The 27913-nt window shown below is 43.9% G+C and overlaps 1 protein-coding gene across 2 annotated transcripts in view; it reads left to right on the plus strand.

Annotated features, from left to right (window-relative positions):
- TOP1 (DNA topoisomerase I) overlaps positions 1-27913 on the plus strand; it is a 93724-nt gene that overhangs the window by 62245 nt on the left and 3566 nt on the right. For both annotated transcript variants that reach the window (XM_090064464.1, XM_090064465.1), the window contains 14 exons: positions 970-1045; positions 1866-1966; positions 8589-8704; positions 13863-13984; positions 14706-14828; positions 15988-16175; positions 16956-17100; positions 18718-18861; positions 20322-20507; positions 22171-22239; positions 23060-23174; positions 24834-24961; positions 26502-26596; positions 27531-27680. In XM_090064464.1, coding sequence (XP_089920590.1) covers positions 970-1045; positions 1866-1966; positions 8589-8704; positions 13863-13984; positions 14706-14828; positions 15988-16175; positions 16956-17100; positions 18718-18861; positions 20322-20507; positions 22171-22239; positions 23060-23174; positions 24834-24961; positions 26502-26596; positions 27531-27680 — 1758 coding nt within the window. The remainder of the gene's footprint in view (positions 1-969; positions 1046-1865; positions 1967-8588; positions 8705-13862; positions 13985-14705; positions 14829-15987; positions 16176-16955; positions 17101-18717; positions 18862-20321; positions 20508-22170; positions 22240-23059; positions 23175-24833; positions 24962-26501; positions 26597-27530; positions 27681-27913) is intronic.

The following is a 27913-nucleotide window of genomic DNA, read 5'->3' on the forward strand; positions in this document are numbered from 1 at the left end:
TGTATAGTGTGTTTTAGGGTGTGTTTTGCTGGAGTATGCACATGTGCTTCTGTGCATCCTGCAAGAAGCAGAAGGTGTTGTTAAGCATTACAGCACCAGTGAATATAAAATCAGAAGATAGGCAGAGAAAAGGGACAAGACTTAAGAATGGAAAACATAAATCTGATTGAGTGGGGCATTAATGCTAGCTAAGTGGCTGCGGTAATTTTCTCCCGGGTGATGAAATGACTGCCTGAGGAAATAATGCAGACTCGGCCCAATTTTTTGCCCAAGATGCTTGCCATGAATTCCCCTTTAAAATGGCCTAAATATGTTGCAAGTTATGCCGATTTATTTAGTCTGTAGCCTTTAACTCTGTTCTTGTGTGTGTGGTACTTCTTTGTTTCCAAAAGACAGAGATGGGCATAACATTAATAGTTTTCTTCTGTATGTGTTCTACCTGATGCATTTCAGTGACCTCCCAGTGTAGTGTCCTGTGATGAAAAGATTATGATGTACTAACACTGGATAGTGATGTTCTTGAATTAATTTGAATACATGACCCAATATCCAGATCTCAGATAGTCACAAAGAAAGAAAAAAGGCACTCCCCTTCCCCAGTTCTTTTGTAAAGTATTCCAACCTTGGGATTTTTCTGAGTGCAAAACTAGTAATGCATGTGTATTCTTTCGTACCAGAAAGATTCTTGCACTTGGACACAGTGAAGTTCAGAGGGCTGTTCCCCTCACAGTCACTGATCCCCCGAAGTTCATTTTAAGGGCTGTGACTGGACAGTGATGGCAGAGCAGTCTCCTCCAGCAAAAAACACCCTATTCAGTGAATCCCTCTCTAAGTTTGGGAGGATGGGGAGAATGGACACAGATGTGGTAACAGAAGCAGTTATGAGCTTCTGCTGATCCATGTGTAGGTATGATTTTTAGACCAAGGGACTTATCTTTTTTTTGGTCAACTTGTCTCTCTCTTCTCTAGTGTCGAGTACAAACCCAAGAAAATCAAAACGGAAGACATCAAGAAATCGAAGAAGAGGAAACAAGAGGAGGAGGAGGTAAACTGTGGGTGATAGGTGGGAGAGGAAGGTTGCAATTCCTGGGTTCAAGGATGGGGTTCTCACAGTATCTTTGAATTACATGAGTGAGCTAGCTTGTATCTCCAAGAAGGCACCAATTTATTTCAAGGAAATAAACACTCATTTTAAAATTGATCATTAAGAAAGTTTTCTTCCTGGAGGCATCTTAACAAAAGTCTCCCATCTGATCCAGGCAGCTCATACTCCTCCTGTTGTTAGACATTTCTCAGTGGATGTCAGAGCTTTATTAGCAACATCCGGAAATTGCATAGATGTGACACAGTTCAGATGCAGAATATTTATTTAGTACCTGGTATAGCAGTGTAACAATGAGAATGGAGCATAATTGCAGCTGCAGAGTGCCATTACAAAAGCCATTATAGATGGAGCTTGGGGCATGCCTTATTTGGAAAGGGACTTGACATAGGGAATTCTAAGATGACAACAGAATTCAGTTTATGTTGCGTTACTTGTTGGGTGGAAGGGGAGCTCCAGGTTTTACATCTGCTCGCAAAGGTATGGCTTGAAATGTTCTTTGCAGGAATCCTAGCTGATGCATTTAGTTTTCCAAATCTTTGTAAATGCCTTTTTTAATGTACAATAAAACATCGTGGCAAAATCAACTTTCTGCCAGTGTAAATGTATCTGTGTTTTTTTTGCTCAAATAATGTCCCAGGAAAAGCATTTAGTGTAGAGCTAGGAAAGGGTGGGGGTTGTTAGTTTGTTTTAACATTTGCTGAGCAGTATACAGTAGCTTTTTATTGTAATCAGACTCTCTCTTTCCTCCATTCCATTGCAGGACATTAAAGTCAAGAAAGCCAAGAGCAAAGATAAGAAAGCTCCTGATGGAGACAACAAGAGAAAGAAACAGAAGAAAGAAGAGGAACAGAAATGGAAATGGTAACACCTTGCTGATCAGTTAACCTCTGCTATTTGGCTCTCCATCTACTACTTCCTGTTCTGACTAGAGATTAAGTATGCCAAGTGACCCTGTACCACCTGTTTCTCTGCTGATTCATCAAGGTTTGCCTTTTGACTAGCTGGTTTAGCTTCCTCATTAGGAACATTCATTCTTTTTATTTAAACAAATTAAAAATGTTAACTTCCTTAATCATATTGCTTTTCCTGGACACCTTTAAAACGAGCTCCTTTCCTTCCTACTTTATGTAGTGAGAGATTCAGAACTAAAGTAGATTCTTACCCTCCTGTAAAACAGGCTACAGATTGTGATCACACACTGTAGTTCTCAGCCTTTGGACTCCCCAAATGTTCTTCCCTTACAAATATGAAAGTTCATAAACTTGGGGTGCATTTTTTGGTGTGGGTTTTTTCATGTTATGGTATATTACATGAAGTGTCATCACCACAGCTTTTTATTAGTAAGCTTGATTCTAGTGGCTCTCTAATCTATAGAGGGATGCAACATAAGCAAGCTTTCACCTGCTTTTATTATAGTCTGAACTCAGCTGTGAAACATTGTACCTTTCCAAAAGGATTTTGCTGAAAGAACACATGAATGAAAACTGTTCAAGTGACAGATTCTTTCTTGAGACATTTTTAAAAGCATTTTAAAGCTTAATCTGTCCAATCTGGAAATACAATTGAATGAGAAGCATTTTCTTTCCTGTGCAGAATCTAAAAGTAACATACTTGTGTGACTGAAGTTCAGCTTTCACTGACATTGGCATTTTTTAAATACAGATTACAAATAAATGAGGACCCTTCAGTTTGGTGAGTGGAGGAGAAGGAAACTATCCATGACTTGAATTGCACCTGTATTTGCCTACCCGTTATGAATTTGTCAAGTCAGTGATGACTCAAATCAATCTTTTTTAAATGCTGCTTTTTTATGGGTACCTCTCATGTAATCAACTGTCATGCCTAGAATCCTTGTAGGTTAGTGAATGTTCATGTATTTGAAGGGGACTGACCAATCATCACTTTCTACCTGGGCTTCAAATGCAAATATTTGTCTAGTTTCCTGTGATCTTAGCACTTGTAACGTATTTGCCAGACTTATGGTACCTCTTCATCTCTTGGGAGATCATTCATCTGTTGTAGTATGGATGGTATTATTGGGGAAAGCTTTTAGAAAATTGTTTGCGGCTTATGTTTTTGTGTTTTTTACCTTGCCGCATCTGATTGTAGCTCCTTGGATCACCCTGGGTTAGATATAGGAAGAACTACTTCACTGTAAGGGTGGCCAGAGCCTGGAATAGGCTTCCCAGAGAGGTGGTGCTCTCGCCTTCCCTGGAAATCTTCAAGAGGAGGCTGGATAGGCACCTGGCTGGGGTCTTATGACCCTGCCCACCCCCAGTGCTCCTTCCTGCCCGTGGCAGGGGTTTGGACTAGATGATCTGTCTAGGTCCCTTCCGACTCATTGATTCTGTGATTCTATTGTCAGCCTTCAAATATTTTCCTTTAATTGTTATGACTTTAGATTCAGCCACCATGGCTACTTGCAGATGTTAACCGACTCACCTCCCCACACCCACCAAAAGGTGCTTTACTTGAAACTCCACATGCTGCCGTGCTGAACCCAGCACAAGCCCAAAAGAGACATTGTGTTAGTTGGATCTGGCTTGCCTAACATCTGTATAGAGTGCACACTTTAGTGGGGCTTTTTTGTTTTAATCAGCTTTAGCTAAAAGCACTAAAAAACCCCTCTGAAGCACCCAATCTGATGCTGCAAAGTGAGGTCAAAGTAATGTGCTGCTTCTTCTGGTAAAGTGGGGGGGTGTCTTTTTTTTCTTTTCTTTTTTTAATGTCTGCAAGTAGCCCACCTATTCTCTTATTTGGTTCATTAAATTGACCTCTGTAGCGCCTCTGTAAATTTCCTGGTCCTTTTTCTGTGGATAGCCTCTTGGTTTCTTGATCTCTTTGCTCTGACTTTCAACTGTTGGGTGTTTGTTGGTTGGTTAGTTGGTTGGTTTTGTTTTTTTTTTAAATGCTCCACTGGGATGCACAATTGGTGAACCACAAGTTCTCTTGAGCTAACAAGTTTCATAGTTTCTAGGATCGGAAGGGACCTGAGCAGATCATCAAGTCCTACCCCCTGCCATGGCAGGAAAGAGTACTGGGGTCAAATGACCCCAGCAAGGTGTACATTTACCCTCCTCTTAAAGACCCCCAGGGTAGGAGCCGGCACCACTTCTCTTGGAAGTTGGTTCCAGATCCTAGCCGCCCTGCCTGAACTAGCGCCTCCTGATATCTAGCCTAAATCTACCCTCTGTCAGCTTGTGACCATTATTCCTGGTCACTCCTGGTATTGCACGGGGGAACAGGGACTCCCCCAGTGCCTGCTGGTCCCCTCTGACTAGTTTGTAACAGGCAACTAGATGTCCCCTCAGCCTTTTCTTGTGGAGGCTGAACAGGTTCAGGTCCCGTAGCCTCTCCTCATAGGGCCTGCCCTGCTGTTCCCTGATCATGCGAGTGGGCCTCCTCTGGACCCTCTCAGTGTTGTCCACATCCCTCTTGAAGTGTGGTGCCCAGAACTGGACGCAGTACTCCAGCTGCGGCCTGACCAGTGCCGCATAGAGGGGGAGTATCGCCTCCTTGGACCTGCTTGAGATGCATCTGTGGATGCATGACAAGGTGCGGTTGGCCTTCCTTACTGTCTCTCCACACTGCTGGCCCATGTTCATCTTGGAGTCAATGATGACTCCAAGATCCTTTTCTGCCTCTGTACTGACAAGAAGGGAGTTCCCCAACCTGTAGGTATGGTGTCGGTTGTTCCATGCCAGGTGTGCATTACTTTGCACTTGTCGGTGTTGAATCCCATCTATCCTCATCCGCCCACCCCTGTAACCTATCTAGGTCCAATTCCAGCCTATTCCTCCCTTCTAGTGTGCCCACATCCCCCCCCACATCTTAGTGTCATCAGCAAATTTGAACAGGGTGTTATTTACCCCTTCGTCCAAGTCACTGATGAAGATGTTGAACAGTGCAGGCCTGGGGGACCCCACTGCCCACATCCCTCCAGGTCAAAAATGACCCGTCCACCACCACTGTCTGGGTGCGGTGACCCATTTGACTGTGTGGCTGTCGACACCACAGTCCCCCAGTTTTTTAATGAGAACAGGGTGAGAGAGAGTGTCGAAGGCCTTCCGAAAGTCCAGGAAGACTATGTCCACTGCTACCCCTGCATCTAAGGATTTGGTGATCTGGTCATAGAAGGCCACCAGGTTGGTCTGACAGGACCTGCCACTAATGAACCCGTGTTGATTGCCCCTAAGCATAATCTCCCCTGCTGGCCCCTTGTGGATATGCGCCAGAATAATTTTCTCAAAAAGCTTGCCCAGGATCGAGGTAAGACTGGCTTATAATTTCCCAGGTCCTCCTTCCTTCCCTTTTTGAAGATGGGAACCACATTGGCTCTCTTCCAGTCCTCTGGCACCACACCAGAGCACCATGAGTGCTTGTAAAGCCGTACTAGGGGTGCCGCAATGACCTCAGCCAATTCCCTTAGTACTCGAGGGTGGAGATGGTCTGGACCAGCTGACTTGAATACATCCAGTCCTTCCAGAAGTTCCCTAACTAGTTCCTTACTAACCCTTGGCCTAGGTGTACCTCCCCTGGGATCTAAAAGGGGCCCAGAGGGGGGGGTGACTATTCCAGTCTCTGCTCAGGAAAATGGAGGCAAAGAAATTAGTTAAATACGTTGGCTTTGTCGTCTGGTGTAATGACCAAATTTCCTAGCATGTCCTGCAGGAGCCCCACATTAGCCGGAACCTTTTTCTTGCCCCCTATGTATTTAAAAAAGGACTTCTTGTTGTCTTTGATCCGGAAAGCTAGTCCCAGTTCCATCTCTGCCAAAGTCTCCCTGGCTTTGTCTTAAACAAAGCTTCCTGACTGGTTTCTGTATCCTTATGTTTTGTCATCATGACTCCCTTTTATCCTAGCCAGCATTCTACTGGAAGACCATAGAATTCTCCCCTTGCCTGTCCTGGCAGCTGAATTCCAGGTATTCTCTGCCAGAGCTCTGCAGATTGTGCTGACATGTTTTCAAATGCAGTTTCATTCAGCAGTTTTGCAAAACCAGGCAGTTGGTAAGAATGTCCTTCTGCTGATGTTCCCTGAGTCCCTCTGCAGCTTTTTATAGTGCGTCTTTTCTGCGCTGGATTTCATCTCCATGTTAGAGATCGCTCATCTCCTCGGGGCATTTTGTGTTCCATCCTAGTCAGTTTTCTGGAAGTCTGAATTCTTTGTGCTGCTTCCTGCAGCACTGGATGCTTTGAGCATTTTAGTCCTTGCTATGATGGGATACTAGATATTCCTAGGCATTGCCATTGCCTTTTATCTTGTTTAAGCTCCTTTTTCAAGAGTCATATGTGGGAGACATCAAAGATGTTTGTGTTGCACAGTCCAGCACTTGTGCAATAGGGGATCTACTCCCAGTTTGCATTGTAGTTGTTTTTGTATATCTGAGCTAAAATACCCCATGACCCATCTCAGTTTCTTGAGTGTGTCCTCCTTGTATGGATAAAAACATAGCTTCTGTAAACTGCTCTGGAATTCTTTATTACTGGAATGGCTCTAATTATCTGAGGAATTTTTCTGCTTGAGAGATCTGAATCGGTCAGGCTGCCATTTGTACCTGATCCTGAAGAGAACAACTTTGGGAACCAGTACGCATGGCATTCTCAAAAAAAATCCAACTTTTCCTACTGCTCTTTCTTGGGTGAAAAGCGTTCACCCAATTTCTGAATGTCTGAAGGAATTTCTGAATGGCTGACACTTCAGGCTAGACATACTGAAATCTCCTTGCAATACAGGGTCATACCTCCCTATGGTCAACTTAGCACATTGCGTTCCCTTTTGTTGAGATCTTAACACCTGAGGCTCTACCTGTTTTGTTTAGATTTCCCTGCATTGCCTGAAGTAAAGATTAGCCCTCAGGTTTTCTGGGCCAAGGCAGTGTTGTCTGACCAGTAGCTGTTAACTGCATCTCAAATGAATGCTGCTCTCTTCTCTGACTACAACTGCTTTTCAGCACAGCCTCTGTTCATACAATTTTAGGCTCCTTCAAGGAGCAGCAGCCCCTCTCTCTATTTATATAATGCCTATCTTTTGTACAGTGATCCTGTTATCAGATTAGAACTGTAGTAACCAGCATTTATTTGTGCACAACATTTCCTGTGTTGCTCCCAGTACATGTACATCTTCACCCAGCTGGAGATGCTCCTCAGTGTGAAATGAGTAGGAGGCTGGGACTGTGGGAATCAGGAGTAGCATGGGGAAACCTGGCTTTTTTCTGTTCAACAAATTGGCTGGGTAATTAAGAGATCGAACATTATGACAGGATAATGGTGCCCCTCCCTCCCACAGCTTAATACGAAGGTGCAGTAGACTGTTTTCTCAGCAGGAGATCCTGTGTGGATGGCACGTAACAATGACTTTATTGCCATCGTAATGAAGGACTGGAGCAAATGCCTGCAGAAATGTGATGTGGTGGATTGAGCATAAGATTGAGGCTCAGAATTTTGGAACTTCTTAGGTTTTATTTTTCTAGTTGTATCATTGACTCAGCTGTCTAATTTAGAAGAATCTCCCATCTTCTCTGCCTCAGTTTATTCATTTGCAAGATGAGGGTATTTATACCTACTTGGCCAATATTGTGATACGTAATTACTGACTGCAAGCCACTGTCACATACTTGAGCACAAAGTGCTTTAGGGCACCTCTGTCCTTATCCTTTGCCTTGCCTCAGATAACCTTTTCTTTGTGCAAAAAAAAAAAAAAAGCAGTGCTATCAGCAAAGTGTCATTAGCACTTGCTTCTCTTTCCAGACACCTGGGTTTCCTTAGGTCAGAAGTGAAACTGTTATTTCAGGAGCTATGGTACTGCCAGACCCAGTGAGAGGCTGGAATCAGCAACTGATGATGAGGATGACAGTCTCTCTGCCTCTAATAGGACACCTTTCCACCTCAGAAAGGGTTGCATTTGCCACTATTTGTTTGTGCTAAGAAGAGGTCCCAGACTTGGTGGTAATTCAGGGCTTTAACTACCTTTTTGTAGTAAAGAAGCCTGCACCAGTCTGGCAACCTGTGCTTTCCTTTGGCCAAGAACCAGGCTTTTTCAAACATGCATTCAAGACCTTTGGTGAAGCTATATGGCAGGTTAACATCATCTCTGCTTCATAGATTCATAGATGTTAGGGGCTGGAAGGGACCTTACAAAAACATTGAGTCCAGCCCCCCTGCACTTGGACAGGAAAGAGTGCTGGGGTCAGATGACCCCAGCAAGGTAGACATCAAGATGCTTCAACCAACTGATAATTCTCTGGCATGATAGCAGGGCAAGTTTGATCCACAATGTTAATTTGCGTGTAGAGACTACCATACGGAAAAAGAGGATGGTGTATTTGCTGTTCAGAGTTTGTTTATACTGCTTTCTCCAAAATCTGAAAAGAAGTGCAGTGATTGCTTCGTGTTTTATGCAACATCGTATCTAAGTAGTCAGTGGATGGATGGCTACAGGGTGATGAGCTGGTATCAACTAATGTCTGTCTCCTCTTTTAAAGGTGGGAGGAAGAGCGCTATCCTGAGGGCATTAAATGGAAATTCCTAGAGCACAAAGGTCCTGTGTTTGCTCCTCCATATGAACCTCTGCCTGAAAACGTCAAGTTTTACTATGATGGTGGGTCACTAGGGGTTCCATTGGGAAAAGAAAGTAGCATTTTTATTAGGCGTTGGTGGTTCTTTTGAGGGAGGGAAGAGTGAGGTGGTGATTTGATTTAATTATTTGCCTCTAAAGCGAATTCCGTTAGAGGAACAAAGTTCTTAGAAACAATGAAAAGTCTACAGGATTCTTTGGTTTAGAATGAATTAAGTGTGCTTATTCTCCTTTTGATGCACATCACAACTCGGATGCACCTGACAGTGTTTTGCACTGGCAAGGACAATATCTAACCAGTGCAGCCTGTGATTGTAGCTATGCATCTTCGTCACTGGTCTTCCTCAGGCACTCTGTTTATTCCCCGTGTTGGTCTCTATCTCTCTCTCGTTATTAATTAAATTGCAATTTTCTATAGCCCATTATTAAATTTTTCAATAACACCTGCTTGAAGTGATCAGAATAAAAGGCCAACATTATTTTAATACAAGTGATTGGGTTCCAGCAGGTTTGATCATATTAAATGGAGGACCAAATTAACCAGGGATTGGATTAAGTGGAAGGCAAAGGCTTTTCAGTGGATGAAAATTGAATTTTTCACTGAAGGGACATCTGTTCCTGGAACTGCTTCAGAGGCTGTTCCCTTCAGAGATTGGGCTGTTCCCTGGCAATATTGTGGGCTTTAAATTTTTAAATAACTGCAGGATTCTTCTGTTAATTAATAACACATTTATTTGCATGTCCAAGTTGCACTGAAGTCTTCAAAAATGAGGTATCTAATTCACGAGCCAGCTATTAAGAGAGCCACTCAACATCATCCTCTCTGTGCACAAGGCATTGTCCAATTTAGAGATTACCCCAGTATTGCTTGTAGACTTAAATAATCCTTCCACACTTGGTCTGCCAGCTGCTAGGCTACCAGACTGAATAGAGGAGTCTCTCCCTTTCCTAGTCCTCCTTTTACAACAGAATGCCTGCTTCCATCTGATAAGATGTCTGTAATTATTGCCTGAGCTATTGTTAGAGCTCCCAGTCACTTGCAGCACCAGAATCTGTAAATTAGCTTTTAAAGCCAAAGCAGCTTACTAGTTGCTCTTTGCTTTATAAGCCAAGTAACATGTCCAGAGCTCTGGATATCTTCCATGGTCTTTGAAGATGCACTTCCTTTATTGGAAACTTTCCCAAGCCTTTGAGAGAAGGAAAATTAAGGAGTGAAATGCAATTCAAGCAGATCTGGTTTCCCCAGCTGTGTTTCCAAAGTTGGTAATACAGCGTAAGTGGGGTTACCCCCAACCTATAGGTAGCTTTTGAGCACTCTTAATAGTATTAACCCTTAAACCCTGATCACTTTTTAATGATCTGTTTTTCAGCCCAGACACCTTTTCCTTTTGCAGTCTCTCTGTTTGAGGGTGTTACAGGCTGCTACTGGCAAGTGACCCTCAAGTTTCCATCCCTTCTTGGCTCCACACTCCTTTTCCAGTCACCTGTCACTGTCTCAGTGTTAAATAATTTGAAGAGGTTACTTCCACCCAGAGAGGGTGGGGTGGATTTAAAGCCAGGCATCACTGCTTCATCCTCATCTGTGTTGTCACTGTCATTAGTTGAGTCCAGGCCCTCCTTCCAGGTCGTTAGCCTAGCTGACTGCAAGATCCCACCCTGCCCTGCCCACTTGTCTTAATTATTGTCCCCCTTCTGGGTCTTGAATCCAGCACACCTGGCTCTGCAGGCTAATCACCCCCTGAGCTAGGTCAGTGGGCTTTTGGTCTCTGCTCGCCTTGGCAGGACTAGGGCCTCACAACAAGCACTCACAAAGTGCAAAGGGTCAGTTACAGCAGAGTCCCTCATCTCAGTTCCCTGTTGCATGACTTCCACATGTAGCCCCTTATAGCCATGTCCATTCCACTGGTTAACAACAAAGAATTTGGGTTCTTTCTACTAACTGTCCTGCCCTCTGAGCCACCAAACAGAGTCCCAAACATAAATCTTTGGCCCAAAAGATACAATGGGGAAAAAAACACACGGAGCTTAGCGCTACAGCAATCCACACATCTGTAGGTCCGTTCTCCATGTATCCCAGGGCACGGCTAGCCAGCTTCTGGGGTGTCTCCCCCTTGAGGGCATTCGGACCTGGCACCACTGCCAAGTGTCTGTCTCTCTCTCGCCCTCCCCCCAGTGGCTGGGATCTGTTTTCATGACTCCAGGCCCTTCTCCATCTCTGGTTCCCAAATCCCAGCTAGTCAGGTGGTCCTCCTTACCAGGGAATAGTCTCCAGGAGAGGTAGGTCTGCAGCTTACCCACAGCTGCATCTCCCCTCTTCATCCCCTCTAGTTTGAAAAGTCTTCACGTTAAAGGGACCGATCCCTGTGGCTCTTCCCTGTAGTCTTTCCCTAGTAACAGGAGTGAAAACCTATTACATGTGGCCTTTTCTGTGCAAGTAAACTGTCAGTGTTTTCTGTGACAAGTAAACTAGCAGCAGTCCTCTTAGTAACTTAGTTTTTAGTGTTGTCTGTTCTCGCGCATGTTGGGTTTACCCAAGTCTAAACAAGATACCAAAAGAAGGCTGATTTCTTTACTGTTTCTTTAATGTCTACACTGGCCAACTTTTTTTTTTTTAGACACAGTAAATAAAAGGTCTATATTCTACTTTCTCAATAGCTAGTTATAGTTGGTGGTGGTAGCAGTAGTAGTTTTAGCATTGGCTTATGAGAGAAAACAGTTAATTGGGGGAAAAACACTGAAGCACAGACTCTTCACAAGGCTGTCAGCACCTTAAATATGCCTTGCTACTAATTTTTAGGGCTGCACGAAATTTCACTGGGTGTTTCGTTTTGAAGCTGTTTCAAAGCGTTTTGAGCTCAAAACAGCAAAATCGAAATGAAACAAAAGCCTTCAAAACAGCTTCGAAACGAAACAAGGTCACTTGAAGCATCTCAAGTTTCGAATTCGGGCTCGGCTTCAGCACCGGTCCCAGCTGGCAGCATCAGCCTTTTGTCATCCCGCACAGGTGAGGGGGGCTGCGGCCCCCGGGAGGATTCTGGCACAGCCCCCAGCCTTCCCAGAGGACACCAGCCCCCAGATTTGTGCGCCAGATGACGGCATGCTGTTGCTGCTGGCTGGGGCCAGGAGTAGCACCAGTCTTTTCAGTGCTGGGTGTGGGCTGCACCCACCATGGGTCCCAGCTGGCAGCAGCAGCCTCCTGTGATCCGGCAAGCAGATTTGGGCCTGCCCATACCCCTGGGAGGAGTCTGGCAGAGTCCCACAGCCCTCCCGGGGGTGTGAGCTCGCAGTCAGCCTGCCGGCAGCAGCACCAGCCTCTCCGGCGCTGGGTGTGGGCTGTGCCCAGCACCAGTCTCTCAGGTGGCAGAAGGAGCCTCCTGTGATCCAGCAGGCAGACTGGGGACCTGCCCGCACCCCCGGGAGGGCTGCAGGGCTCTACCGGACTCCTCCCAAAGGTGTGGGCAGGGCCCTGATCTGCCTGCCGGGTCACAGGAGGCTGCTGCTGCCATCTGGGACCAGTGCAGAGCACAGCTCACACCCAGCGGTGGGAAGATTGGTGTTGCTGCTGGCCCCAGCCAGCAGCAGCCACCTCCTGTGATCTGGCAGGCAGATCAGGGGCCTGCCTGCGCCCCCAGGAGGGCTATGGGGGCTGTTCTGGACTCCTCCTGGGGGTGCAGGCCCCCAGTCTGCCTGTTAGATCACAGGAGGCTAGTCTTGCCACCTGCGACTGGCAGCAGCACCATTCTTCCCAGTGCTGGAAAGGAATCCAGTGCACCAATTTTCCTAGCTATGGAAGGAGTCTGGCACAGCCCTCCCAGCCATGCGGGCCCCCTGGACCTCCGTGCCGGATGACAGGAGGCTGCCTGCAAATGACAGTGTTGTTTGTCAGCACCCCAAGGTGCAGTGTCCCAAAAACCTCTACACCCATCTTTTTGAAACTTGGCAGGCTTCATGCCCTCAGATACCATCTCTGCAAGTGTCATTTCTAGCCTGATTCGGATGATGAAGTTAAAGGCAGTTTTGTGCTTCCCTGTTACTGCCTGTGGGTGAAGCGTTGAAACAGCAAAACAGTTTTGACGAAACGAAACAGAACGGTGGTTTCAAAACTAAATGAAACACTGTTCCATCAAAACAGAAGTTGAAGCGGATCGCACAGCCCTACTAGTTATACACATGAGAGAGATATGAAATCCTTCCTAGGAAATACTGAAGCCTCATGTCATCAGGAATGCAGTCTGGGACTGAAGGGCTAAGTGTTGAATCTGCAGCTTTGCTGCAGCAGCTTGTCCCTCAAACCATCAGAGGTCCTCCTTCCTCTCAGCAGTCTGGTGGCCAAGATGAAATCTGACCGCCCCATTCATTGAAAAATCAGTTGGTCTCTTAAATATGACTAGCTTTTGAGTTTGACTTGGAAAGTACATTCCCATGTTACCTTAGTCTCTCATTCTCTTGGTTAATAGAGGTTTGGCATGCTTTCCTGTGATGAAAGCGAGAGGTGAATGTTTGGTATCACCTGCCAGCCAATATAAGGACACTATCGGCATGTTTCTCAGCAGATGAGGTTGCCTCATTCCTAGCTAGAAATAACTGCTTATCCTTAGAAGTGCAATTGAGAGAGATCTTTTGGGGAAGAGGGAATGAGAGAAAATGATTTCTTTGTCTGCAGGCTTGTTAAATATGGTGGAAAGGGAAAAGAGAGGATTGAATAGAAGCCAATAGTTTTCCCTTCTCACCAGCACCGTTCCTGTCAACTGGGATTTGCACACCTTTGAAAATGTTATCTCTTGGCTAGTGGTTTGCTGCAAGGAGTTGTCCCTTCTTCCCACTGTATCTGTTTCAGGACTGTCTAACATTAAATTGCTTGTTACTTCTTGCTTGCTACTTTAGATTTCAGGGTAACTTCCTGATTAGATTAGAACCATTTAATGGAAATCAAACTCATTTTTTTTCCCACCAAGCCTCAGTGCCTATTTAGGGATTACTTGTCTGCAGAAAAAAAGTCCTCTCTGAATGCAGCGTAGCTATTCTGGTTGTGTATTATACCTCCATAGAAGGCCAGTACTGGCTAGAGACTTCCTGCATGCCTTAAACCTTGCATGGGTGGGAAAAGTAGATTGACATGAGGGGACGAGCATCGCTGTGTCTCCAGTTCTTTGGCTTACTTTTAAAAACTCCTCTTTTGTAGGTAAAGTCATGAAGCTGAGCCCCAAAGCAGAAGAAGTTGCCACATTCTTTGCAAAAATGCTTGATCATGAGTACACTACAAAGGAAATCTTCAGGAAAAACTTTTTTAAAGACTGGAGAAAGGTATGCAATCCTGGACTTGGATGTCTGCCAAAGCTGCTATTGTCTTCCGAGGGCTAGGAAGTGAATAGGGACTACTCTGACTCTGTGCCCAAAAACTCTAGTGTGAGTGGCAGAGGACCAAGGGCAGCCTCAGATTTAGCTTTGGAGCTTCCAGCTTGTACATAGTTTACCAGGAAGGGCCTGCTGATAAATATGTTCTCAAACAAGGGTCGACCTTTTCCAAGGCAAACTTACCCATCATGCCACATCACAGGCATGGCTGAGTTGATCATTGCGTACATCACCGAAGAGCCATCATAATCTTTATGTTGGAGACAAGCCCCTTCCAGGGACCTACCAAGCAGGAGCTTCATCATCTCAACCAATGTAAGCATGCCAAAAGATCGAATTAGATCCATTGACAAAAGTTGCTTAGGCAGCCTCTCTTCCCCCAGTTATCTCAACAACTTGAAAAGGTTACTGTGTAATAAAATGCACACTATTATGCAATGTTTACAGAGATCAGGCTGTCTTAATTCTATGCATCAGAAGTTCTCTTCATTCATCCCTTTCTCTCTAACCTTCTCTATACATAGCACTTGATAGAAATTGGAGCTCTTTCATAGCAGTTGACAATCTGTATTTATTGTCAGTACCTGTTCTGTGTTGCTTTACAGGGCTGGGAGGGGCAAATATTTTTTGCATGTAAGAAGGCTTAAAAGCTTTGCCTTTTCCCTTCAAGGAGATGACTGCAGAAGAGAAGAGTACTATTAGCAACCTCAGCAAGTGTGACTTCACCCACATGAGCCAGTATTTCAAAGCTCAAGGAGAAGCTAGGAAACAGATGTCCAAGGAAGAGAAACAGGTACTCTAAGGAACTGTAGAAAACTTTTTGATGTGTTCATCCACGTATGACTCTTCTATATAACTTATGCTCCCCTGTAATACTGAAGGAGTTATCTGAAACAGTTGTCTCACAGTTCAAGGGTTCGTGGTGACTTTGCCATGGTGTTGAAGGCACTGGGTTTTTGTTCCCTTTGAGCATCTCTTAGATTTTTTGGTGTCATTTGCTTCCTTTAACACGTCTGTATGAGTAATATCTCAGGATAAAATTTGAATAAGGAATTGCCACCTACTGCGCTTTTCTCCTTAACTGAATGTCTCTGATCACACTCCTCTTGCATTGTGGTATATAGTTAAGATGAAGTTTCTTAGAAGCAGGTAGCCCTGTATTTCCTCAGGGCCACTTCAGTAAGAACAAAAGGCTTATCTGACCATCTAAACTTGCTCCTGTGTAGTGTCTTTGATAATGAAACTCCAATCTAACACTACTTCGGAGGTCTGCTAATTGTGGGGAAATATCTTTCCCAATAGCACCAAACCCCATGGTGTCAGCATTCAAAGGTTCCCAGTGAAAAAGTCTGCCTCACTTTGCTGACTTTTATTGGTTAGTTTCCTCTGTCTGTGCTATTACTAATGGAGTAGAAATGGCTTTTTTGTCAGGTCTCAGTTGGTGGATCATCAGTGACATTAGTGGGAGAGCATGCAGCTTAATTAAGGATGCATTGATTTCTTCATAACTTTTCATCTCATGGTGTTAGGACCTGAACAATAGGAATTCCCTTTCTTTAAGCAACATGTTTTGTTAAGTGCAGTCAATCAAGAGCTCTTAAAATGTGCGCTGGGTTAAGCTTAACAAGCAGTCTTGTTAAGTTATTGGCTTGTTGTGGTCTGCAGACAGATGAATGGGGGAGTTGATGTCAGGAAACTGTTTCAGCTGCTCAAACCTATTTCCCTCAAAGTTCTAGTGGGTTGTAGATGTTACAAAGTGTTTTGTCTGGTGGTTTACATGTAGATTATGCCTATGATCTGTTGGGCAAAGACTGCTTTTACTCAAGGTTTGTATGGCGTGTAACACAATGGAGTCTAGCCATGACCAGAATACAAGTAATTTTGACCTTTTAGTCTTAACATTGAACAAAACATTGAGTGGCTTGTAATCTCCTGACTTTGGGTCTTCCTAGAAAATTAAAGAGGAGAATGAGAGGTTATTGAAAGAATATGGCTATTGCGTCATGGATAACCATAAGGAAAGGATTGCCAACTTCAAAATTGAGCCCCCAGGCCTCTTCAGAGGGCGTGGCAACCATCCCAAGATGGGCATGCTGAAGAGACGGATCATGCCAGAAGACATCGTCATTAATTGCAGCAAGTGAGCACAGGGTGCTTTGTACCTTATATTCTTCCTAGATAACTTTTTTTGTTTTGGTCATGCATAATTAGATTTGGCACCAAAATACTTAAAGGTCATGTGTTGGGTATCTTAGCATTACTAGTTTCGGAGGTGAGAGGGGTGCAGGTTGTAGCCATGTTGATCTAACAACATGGGCAGACAAGGTTCTTTGGGTGAATCTGAGATCTTTTATTAGAGCAGCTTAAATAGTTGGAAAAAGAGGTATAATGCAAGTAAGTTTGTAGAAACTTTCTCACAGTTCATCCGTATACCTCCGTCAGCATATCTGTCTTGATGAACATCCTTGATAAAATGTATGCACTGTTTATTTAAGGCCAGACCCATTAATGGTACTGCCAAGTGTTGAAGTGCACAACTTCTTAAGTATACAACTGTTCCACCGCACTTCAGTTTGTGGCCTAAGAGGTAATAGACCTATGTTTAGGTCCTATAGCTTTTTTCCACTCCCATGCTGTAACTGCAAGAACATCCCCAAATCAGAACGGTAGACTACCCAATATTATCTCTTAGAACAGTGACTAACGGGATAATTCTTGAAGAGGTAGAGCATAGCAGTGAAACTTCTGATGGCTTTTAGTTTGTGTCATGTACTGTGGGAACGGGCAGTTACCCAAACTACTGAAGGGCAAGAGACTTGTGTACTGCTTTTCATTGTCCACTGCTGCTCATTTATATTGTATTACTTTGGACTTCTTAAGACTGTTCCTTTTTCTCTTCTTGCTTTTCCTTCCTGTGCAGAGATTCCAAGGTTCCTCCACCACCTCCAGGGCACAAATGGAAGGAAGTCCGGCATGATAACAAAGTGACCTGGCTAGTGTCATGGACTGAGAACATCCAGGGATCTATCAAATATATCATGTTGAACCCCAGCTCTAGAATCAAGGTAATTGTCTGGCAAGTTGTTTAGCCATGTTGTCTCACAACTGACCCTCAAAAGAAGGGGGAATAGTAAAGCTTGTTGATTCTAAAACAAGAGACAGGCATATGTCACCTCCTTTGCTGTCTGCAGAAAGGAGTAACTGCTACTTTGCAGTAATGCAAGCTAAGAATGCTAAGTGCTTTCAGATTTTGTACATCAAAATTGCAGTTTTACTACCCCACCCTTTTAATGAGAACGTCTCACACTATGATGTAAGCTTAATGGGAAACTTGTTTCCCAAAGTCTTTTTAAATATTTAAGCTGTTTCAACTGTTGGTTTGTCCCTGCTTTCTCCTTCTTAGTTATGCAGTGAAGCTCTAGCTATGTGCTGGACAACAGCATCTCCCCATCATAAAGCAATTAGGTCTGTGCAAAGTTTCAGTTGCTGATTCAATTTGGAGGAGATTTGGCAGACGAATCTCCAAATCTGAATCGAATCGGGAGACCTACTAATCTCTCCGAGTCGCATCAGAAGCCTCTAATTCGATTTGGAGAGATTTGACCATTCAGCCATAGACAGTTTTTATGTGGGTTTTTTTCTACATACCTCAAGGTACCAGGTGCCGCTCGTGAAGGCTGAGGTGGTGGGGTGGATGGAGCATCCCAGAGGAGTTGGGGGGGTCCCCTGTACACTCACCAGCAGACCCAGAAGTACTTCCAGTCCACTTCTGGGTCCACCACCAAGCGCATGAGGTACTCCCTGTGCTCCTGTGGGACACTCCATCCACCCCACCATCTCAGCCTTCACGAGCTGTGCCTGGTACGTCACGGTATGTAGAAAAAACATACAAAGCTGCGTCTATGGCTGAATCAGAATTGAATCTTCAGATTCAGCAACATCGAATCGCTGTCCTTCAACTCAGACTGAATCCAAATTTGAATATTGCCAGCTTTACACACCCCTAAGGCCATGTTACTTACCTGCAGAATGGAAGTGCTTTGAAAAGATTTGCTGTGTATGCATATGCATCCTGTAAAACATGTATGACAAAATCCTTTAAAACCTAATTAGATTTCTGTTTAAGTAAGCTTATATTTTGGAAGTTCTGGACCAGGAAAATTGCTTTCTTTTAAGACGCCCATAATCTCACTGGGCTGACTTCAGGGAGTGAAAATAAGAGGCTTGTTCTGCATGTGTGGGGACCTTGTTCCAAAGAACAAATTCCCAATTTCTAATTATGTCATCACACAGATATTCTGCATGTTGTTTAACGTTCACTGTCTACTGTTTTGATGTCTTTGTTGTGAGGGTGCCTGCTTGTGAGAATGGAAGTTGCAAGTAATTAAGTCATCTTAATAGAATAGGGAGACACTATTTTACATTTAGAAAGATGGAAGACTAAGTACCTGACTCATTTGTCTTCTATAGTTACCTGTTTGCTGGCATTTAATATGACTAACTGAATTATCTGCAGCTGCCTGTGAATGTAGTCTGGAGTAGGGCTATAAGTAGTGAAATCCTAGGGCTTTTCTAAATGACAGACTATCAGTTGCATTCAGGGTTGAGCAGGATTTAAGATCAAGCTCCTTGCTCTTACTGCTCACTTTCTCAGGTTGACTTGGCTATGTCTGTCTCCACAGGGTGAGAAGGACTGGCAGAAGTATGAGACAGCTCGGAGGTTGAAGAAGTGTGTGGATAAGATCCGGAATCAATATCGAGAAGATTGGAAGTCCAAAGAAATGAAAGTACGACAGAGGGCTGTGGCATTGTACTTCATAGATAAAGTGAGTAGCAGTCTGTCAGTCATCTTCTGTCTTGCTAGGTATAAAAATGCAGACAGTTGGGCACCTGTGCCAGAGCTCTAAATCATCCCCTGACTAAAACATTTGCATCCTCTACAAAGAAGAGGAGTTGAAAGGGCCTTGAGAGAAGTTGTTCATTATTGTATTGGGACCCCAGCTTTTCAAGTGCATGGGGTGTTTAGGGGAGCATTCTACCCTCTGCTTCTTCCCCAATAACTGGAAACTGCCAGACTGAACCTGGCTATTTTTGGCAGCATTGTTCTGTTCAGACAAAATGCACCATTTGGTTAATTCCAGAATTCCCCAGTTGGATCAGTGGGAACTGTGCATGTAGGTATATGGCTCTTCTGTTTCCAGCTGTTTCTAATTCTAATTGGAAAGCTCTGCTTTTTATTGGCACCTATGGACTCCGTGATCACGACCCAAACTATGCTAGTTGCTCTTGCCCCACTATAGATACAGATATATAGAGCTTCTCTGTGTGTGTGTGTGTGTGTGTGTGTATGTATATATGTATGTATATGTATATACACACATAGAGAGAGAGAGAAGCTACAGAAGAACTATATTATTTATGCCATTGTAGTATTTGAAACCTATAGTGACAGCCCAGCTCTGTGTGGGTTCTGTGACCAGATAAGTATCCATGCTGATCAAGGTGGATTGATTTAAAGCAAGAGATCTTGATTTAAATTATTGATTTTTTATATTTGTGTGTTTATAAAGAAAGGCTTATTGTTTTGCAGCCAGACATAGCCTTTTTTACCAAAGTGGGTATATCTTTTTCTTTCCAGGAGAATACATTTTTATTAAACTATTACAGCTTGGCATATGTTTGTGGATATTTAACCCTTACTTTTTATTAGAGTACCAAATCGTGAATGATTCATTCGAGTTTAGGTAACTTTTAAATGCAGAAAGTTAAAGTGAATTTCACATTTTATTTCATATTATTTACATTTAAATAATTTTAAGAAATTATAGTTAAAATTTTAGGCTGCAGTCATCGTAATCATCATCTTTTTTTATTGAACTTTAAACAGATTTACTTTTTAAAAGAAAAATTTATTTAGCATAAACTAAGTTATTTATTTAGAAAAACACACACCCCACCTTTCATCCACCCTGTTGCATCTTAATTTTTCTTCTCCCCCAGGCATGTAAATCCAATTGCATTTCATTTTGCCTACAGCTGTTTATAAATCTCTTTCAGCAATCTGACTTTCGAAACCCTCCTTCTGAGTTACTTTTAAGCTTCTGTGAACCTCTGTTTTCACCTCCTGTTCTGAGAGTAATGCACTACTGCACTAAAAGCTAGGATTTTTAAACCAAATGGAGAATGCCCTGACCCCAAGGCCAGTATGTCTTGGGGTCCCCACAGTCCATAAATACCAGAGCAGTTTGAAATGCTAACAATCTTTTCTTTCTTACTCAATTTGTAGCTTGCCCTGAGAGCTGGTAATGAAAAGGAAGAAGGGGAGACAGCTGACACTGTGGGCTGCTGTTCTCTCCGAGTAGAACATATTAAGTTGCATCCAGAGTTGGATGGTCAGGAATACGTGGTTGAGTTTGATTTCCTCGGAAAGGACTCCATCCGATACTACAACAAAGTCCCAGTTGAGAAGAGGGTAAGATATCTGCAATCGTTCCCCTCCACACTGTACTACAGAAAAAAGAGGAGTTAGCTGGTAGAAACCAAATGTTTCCATAGATATTAGCCAAATGTAAGCAGAAAACAAGTAGTTTATTTCCTGCCTTTCTTGTGAAATGCTTTTTAAAGGGGTAAGGATGGTACCTGCCTTGTTCTGATATGGACCAAATATGAAGGATTTAAACAGCTTTCTTCTTTTTCCTACCCTCTCTCCACCTTGAGCTCTCGCCCATTGTGGTTATATGCTCCCGTCATGACTAGAAATGACTGTTTTAGAGTCGTTATATGGACGTGCTGCTAGTCATCAGCCTTGGCTTTTTGTCAGGTGCTCTGAAGGTAGACTTCTTAGAGCTGCTTTCCATATCTACACCCCCAAAAGACAAACTTTCCCCAATATTATAAGAGGTCAATACAGAACTATACAGCTACTGGTATAACAGTAAATACACAGTTACGCCTTAAGAGGCAGTCCTCGGGTGACGTCTGAATATTCTATGGGCCCTTGCTTTCATTTGCATTCGCATCTGAATATGTTCTTCTACTGGGCTACATCCTGATCTTGGATACTATGGCGAGCAGGTCCGCTCCCTAATAACCAGTATGTAAGGTTCTTGCATGCTGCCTGAGGTCGTCTTCTTTGAGGCAAAGTTTGTTTGTTTCTTTTCAGTTCATCTGTTCTATTCCCCAAATTGTGTGAATGAATCCAAAAATAAATCGGTGTCTATGTAATCCAAATGGAGGGGGTTAAAAAGTCCAGGAAGTTACTCTGTATTTATGTGGGTGTAGCTGAGTTTAGAATCTGGCCCACAAGGTATACACTTAGCACAGTGCATAAAATACAGGGTATGCGGTACTGTGGTAAATTTAATGAAAAAGAGCACTACATGTTGACCTTTATAAAACTGTGGCCACTATATAAATGAATCGTTATTTAAAAGAAGAAAAAAATGTTTTTAATTGTTTAAAATAATTGTTCCTCTTGGTGCATCTTCTCCAGAGTTTCCAGTAGGGAACTGCTTATTAAAAAAACCCCAGAAATCTTTGTATATTCAGTATCTTATGAGAACGTGTTCTGATTTAAAAAGTCTGGACGTTGAAGTTTCCAGGCCACCTAGGACACAGTCCATTCACAGTCTTGGCATAATCAAGGGAATTTACAAATGGTGGTGCAGTTGTGTGAAATATTTAGTAGGGCAAAGGGAGCGTGGTCGCTTCTGGATGGCCTAGGCTGCTAACATCTCTTATTTGGGCCTGTGCTGGCAACTCTGTTTGTTTGTTGGGAGAATGGTCAGGGGTATACTTTTGGATATCAGACATACTTGGTAAGTAACCTAGTTGCTTGTGTTTGGGGGGGAGTTCACTTCAGAGGCCAGTCAGTCCTTGATTTCTGGTACCAGGGAGTGAAGCATTAAACAAGCTCTGGCATTGCCTTAATGTGCAGACAAGTATCTATTAGGAATGGGACAACTCTCTTCACCTGGCTCACCATACAGCTTTTTAAAGATGGTGGGTTTCAAGCACTATGAAGCTGGGCTGGATTTGAACTGGTAACCTGGAAGTAAAAGCTTCCATATCCCATTGCCAACCACCCAGTCTCCTTATTAAGAGCCCTCCATCCCTTTCCCCCTTCTTTCCTGTAGGTTTTTAAGAATCTTCAGCTGTTCATGGAGAATAAGCAGCCTGAGGATGACCTCTTTGACCGACTGAATGTAAGCACATAAATGGCATTTTGGAGCTCCTTTAATCTAGCCCTAGCAATTGTTATCATGCTGTTAGAGAGTCTTAGAGTGAAGGCATTGCTGACAGCCAGCTGATTGCAAATGCCTTGCCACAGCAGAGGCCTTGATTTCATTTCTTTTTCTTTTTTTTTTTTTTTTAACCAGCTGGGCCTGTCATAGTGGCCCAGAAACAGTGGGTCATCTCTTTCCAGTGGGGGTGTGCCTGTTACAAGCTCTTTATAGAAACTGCCATTTAGTGCCTTAGGATTTGGTACAGCAGCAGCCTGAGTGTTGGGTGGAGGGGAAGGATGCATGAGATAACAGCTTTCCTGTCTGCTCCAACCAAACCAGTTCAGATTAATAGGAACACAGTGAAGGTGCTGAGTGCGGTAAAAGAGACCCACTCACACATTCTGGGGCCCAAAGTGTAAATGTGAAAGAAGAAATGTGACCTCTAGAATGAATGCTAACCAGCCATCATCTATTGGTTCATAATCACTTCCTCCTTCCCAGTCTGTTAATGCAGATGTAAAGCCCAGTTCCACTCCAGGTCCTTGCCTGCTATGCCGCAGCATAGCCACCCTGTCCTCAGATTTAGATATAGAAAGTCCTAGCAAAATTCTAGGCATGGTTACCTGTCCTGGTCAGCAGGATTCCTGTTCCAGGAAGCAAGTCTTGTGTATGCCTAGAAATTCACTACTCAACTTCCAGTCCAGTTCAGTAATGAGGCTAGCAAGGATACAAATGGTTTGCTGGATTCTGGTCATGATGCTGGACTGATTGAAACCTTGACCTCTTTCTGCTTCCATAGACCAGTATCTTAAATAAACATCTTCAAGACCTTATGGAGGGACTGACAGCCAAGGTATTCCGTACTTACAATGCCTCCATCACGCTACAGCAGCAGCTAAAGGAGCTCACTACCCGTAAGTTCTGTTGTCTGGGACTGCCTCATTTGGAACTGTGATGACTGCAGTGTCCTGGATGGATCCCTTTTTTTACCTTAGCTAATGCAGTGTGGACACTTTTTGATGTCTAGCACAAAGATCATTGTGGGGATGGAGAAGATACTTAAGATGAGGCCTACAGGTTACAATTTCCCCTTTACTTCTCCCCAAAGACCTCTCTCCTCCTTTATCTTTAGAACCAGTTTGACCCATCATGCATATTTAGATTAAACGGGGGAAGTATTTTCTGGGCTCCATGGGGTCAGGTTCTGGTCCCCATTCTTGTGGCTCTGAACAGCTTCAAAGAGAACTTCATCAGCTTTCCTAGGGATTCCTCTAGGATGGGTCGATACAGGTATTGTAGACTTAGTTATTCTAAACCTGTACCACTCCCATTGTACTTCTCCCAGCCAAAGCAGCATGACTGTGGAGCTGTGGCTTGTACCGAGATTGACTGCCAAAACAGACTTGTGGGTGCTGTCTTTCACTGGGAAGAAGCCCAGGGTTGGGACAGTAGTAAACTGATGTATGGTCAGCTGCATGCACCCTGTCCCCAGCCTCTAGTTGTGCCCGTTGGAATGTACCTAGTCTCCAGGGCCAGGGCCCTGCAAATGTCTTTTTATTTAACGTTTTGGAAGTTACTCCTTGTGCGGGGAGCAGAGGTGTCCTTTAAAGCCCCATTTGTTCCATCTGGGCATCTGCAGACTAACAAGCCAGTATTAGTATTTGACACTTCTATGGCGCCATTCATTGAAATGGTGTCGAAGATGAGGCCTGCGGGCTGGACCAGGGCCGCAGAACCACATCATGTGGCCCATGCACCTTTTCTGGCCAGTCCAGGATGCAGGCTGCACATAGGGCTTGCTCTAGTCTGTTCAGGGTAGGTGCCATATGCAGCAGAAGTCCCAGAGCAGGCACTGCATGTGGAGCTGTCCAGGACCAGTCAGAGCAGGTGCTGGATCTGGTATGGTGGGGAGGGGCATGCTCAAGGGGTCTACCACATGCCAGATCCAGGACCCAGTCTGGCCACTCCAGGATCTGTGTGGCATGTGGCGTCTGCCTCAAACTGGCTGGAGTGCACACTGTATGCAGCTTGTATCTGGGACTGGCCAAAATAGGTGTTGCAGGCTCTCAATCCAGCCTAACCTCCCTTCTGAGACTGGAAGACCCAGTCCCTCCTAGAAGACTATGTATGTAGAAGCATACCAAAGTTAAGTGTCCTATCCAATGTCTCATGTTGTCAAGAGCAATTCTAGTTCACAGACCCCTGTTCTCATCACCAGACAGACCTTCCCACTCTCCATTGTTGGTGGTCTCCATTACAGTTATTCATGACTATAATGCATGAAGAGAAGCAAAATGCACCTTTAATTCCTTAGTGCCAGCAGGCCGAGGCTTCCATTGAGAAGCTTCCAGGCCAAGACATCCACTGAAGGACCTTGACCCAAAATGAATTAGTACTTGGAATACAAGTAAACTGGTACTTAGTGCAAAGTAGTTGAAATGCAGTGCTGAGACTGGCACGCTAGAAGAGTACAGATCTACCTCGGTAGATATGAAGTTATAAAACCAGCAGAATGTGGCCATGACTACTCAACCTTGCAGAGCTCCACTTCACTTGCTTTTAAACTTTTCCAGCGGAGGATAACATCCCAGCAAAGATCCTTTCCTATAACCGTGCCAATAGAGCTGTTGCTATTCTGTGCAACCACCAGAGGGCGCCACCGAAAACCTTTGAAAAATCCATGATGAATCTTCAGACCAAGGTAATGCCCAGTTTCCATTAAATTCAAAGTAATGTTAGAAATACCTCTTCTTTTGGTTTTGGGGATCTCATTTCCTTCAGTCTGTGGAGAACCAGGCTCCTTAGGCTGGGGCATTAATGCATCTATATCTGAAACTAGTCTGGTCTGGGAAGTGAATCCTTATTTTTTTTTTTTTTTAAAGAAAATGTATAGTTACAAGTGCTTTTCTCCTTTCAGGTAGAATAGCATCAGGCACTTCTGGTCAGGGATAAAACAAATCAGAATGCTTCCTATCCTCAAACTCTGACTTGCTCTGAGGACATGCCGTTGAGTTGACCTTGAAACCAGAGGTCTCTGTCTCTGACTTGTGAAAGGAAATCAGCGTGGGTGTCTGGTCCCTTAGTGTGGCCTGTAGACCGTTGTGTCAGTTCAGCTTGTGTCCAGTACTTCTGACTTGACCTCTTCCTTTACAGATTTTCTGACAAAGGCTGTGAGGTTCCAGCGTGGTTAAGTCTGTTCACATCCTGCTTTCAGAATAACCCTTTTACAATAAGATCTTCTGTTTTAGCACTGCAGTGTTTCTTTGCTTCTGTGATACTTAACCTGTTCTGCCCTCACCCCTGGTTTTTACAACTGGGTTGAGCCTTTAACTTTGCAGTAGGTGGCATGTTTGGAGAGTAGCAATTAAAGACTGGGAAGCTGTGAAACTCTAAATGTCACCGAATCCCAAGTAAAGGCTAAAACTGTCGGCCTAGGTGCAGTCCTCCGTATTTTTAGAAGGTTTAAAGAGCTTTCAGTCTGTATAATTCTGGGTATAAACTGATTGTCATGTCTGCCCAAGAAGTTTTTGTCCATAGGATACCTCTAGGTGATCTGGTCTTAGTTTGCATCCAGCCTAGGGACTGACTGACCAAAAGGGCCCTGGGATTTTTGCTTTGGCAAATCCCAGTGTACTTATCTACTGCCCTTTGCACCTGAGTGAGGGAGCTACTAGAGGCTTTTCCCAGTTGCTGTCTCTTGTTTTGAATTGCCCGTCCTGATATTTCACAAGCAGCGTTTTTATCAAGCTAGTCTCTGTGTACAATGGATTTGTAAAGCTGGTGCCACTTTTTTCACCTGCTAAAAGTGGTAAGTGATTTTGAACATCTCAGGAGGGGTTTCTCTGTCTTTTGGGTGGGGAGTTGTTTTGTTTGGTTTAGTTCTGTTTTAATTAGTGCTCAAATTAAGCCTAAGGTAGGTTGACTTTCAAAGGAAAGGTACCCAGAAAATAAGGCCCTTTTAAAGTGTCCTTAGTTTATAAGCATTCTTTGAACTTGGTTTAAAAAAAAAAAAAAAATTCCAAAAGCCATTTTAGTTGGTTTGGGTTTTTTTTTCCAAGCTCTTCCATTATGGATGAGATGTCCCACTCTTGCATGTAAGCAAGCTGTTGGATTGTAGACTGTGGTGCAGCTGGTGAATCTGTCAAGAGCCTTTTTCTAGTTCCCCAGGATGAGTGATCTCCACTTCCACAATTATTCACACTTGTTCACATTCCTGCTGTCTGGGTTTTTGCCTCTCCTAGATTGATGCCAAGAAGGAACAGTTAACTGATGCCAGGAGAGAACTGAAAAGCGCCAAAGCTGATGCCAAGGTCCGAAGGGATGAAAAGTCTAAAAAGTAAGGATGGCTTCAGGGCAATGAAGAGGTGAAAAATGTCACATGGTGGCTTGTGGCACAGCCACTAGCCCAAAATGGGACTTTTCACTGCAGTGGTTCTTAAAATACCTCCCCGTTGCCTTCCAGGCCTCAGAGTTTTGAGCGATCCAGTTTTCATTGTTCAGCCCCATACATAGGGCTTTGTATTAAAAATAGCCTTCTAGCCATTTTTAGCCCCCACAAGTAAGTCTGGGGGTCTCCTTAACTGAATATTAAGATGCTCCACCTTCATATATGACCTTCATATGCTTCCATGAGCCCAGCACGCAGCTGCTTGTGTATTGACACACTGGTAGGCAATGCATTTAACCCTCCTTAGGCCACCATGTAATCTCCCTGTATCCTTTTTCCCCTCTCCCTTCCCTGGTCCTTCAATAAGAATGCACAGCAAATGTTACTGACTCATGAGATGGATAGATCTTACCTTCTAGACCATTTGGAAGCTGTGGAACAGTTTTTAGGGCCAACGTGAAGTACTGGCTAGGCCATGTGCATTTTACTCTAAGACAAGGCTCTGCAGACAGCATAAGAAGAATAGCCTTCTGTTAAATGAAGCTTGATACTGGTATTCTGACCTCATTCTCTATGCCTGAATAGCGTGTTATCTCCAGTCCTAGATAAGTTCCATTTCTTTCTTACTCTTGTAATTTAAATTGGCCTTCTTGAGTATTACCAAATAGTTTAAGTTCCAGTCCTTGATTTCAGGTACCAGATTATTGAAAGCATGTGACTTCTCACCCCAGACATGGCTGCACTTTGGTGCTGTTGAGCATCACTTGCACATAAGGACCCTAGAAAGAAGGGTGCATGTTGCCTGGGCCTTTGAATCACTGGTCAATAATGCTCCCCCAGAGGCACTGGCGAATGGTTCCCTGATTCCCTCCCTCTGTTACAGGACAGTGGAGAGCAAGAAGAAAGCTGTGCAGAGGATTGAGGAGCAACTGATGAAGCTGGAGGTTCAGGCCACAGACAGGGAGGAGAACAAGCAGATTGCCTTGGGCACCTCCAAACTCAATTACCTGGATCCCCGGATCTCAGTTGCCTGGTAAGCTACTGTTCTGAAGGTGGAAGACCTAGCACTACCTCAGGATCATTTTGAGCACATTATTCAAGTACTTTCTGAAACTTCAGCTTCAGAGTCCTCTGCTGAATTTTAGACCAGTTGAGACAAAAGGCATGTTCCACCAGGACCAGCAGCATCCCTGGGATCATGGGGAAAGTGACAGTTAAATAGATAACACCTACAAGGTTTTAATTGTCATCTCTTCCATGTCAGCA

Source organism: Crocodylus siamensis, chromosome 10 (genome assembly GCF_052110815.1).
Source record: "Crocodylus siamensis isolate JL-2025a chromosome 10, ASM5211081v1, whole genome shotgun sequence".
NCBI lineage: Eukaryota > Metazoa > Chordata > Crocodylia > Crocodylidae > Crocodylus > Crocodylus siamensis.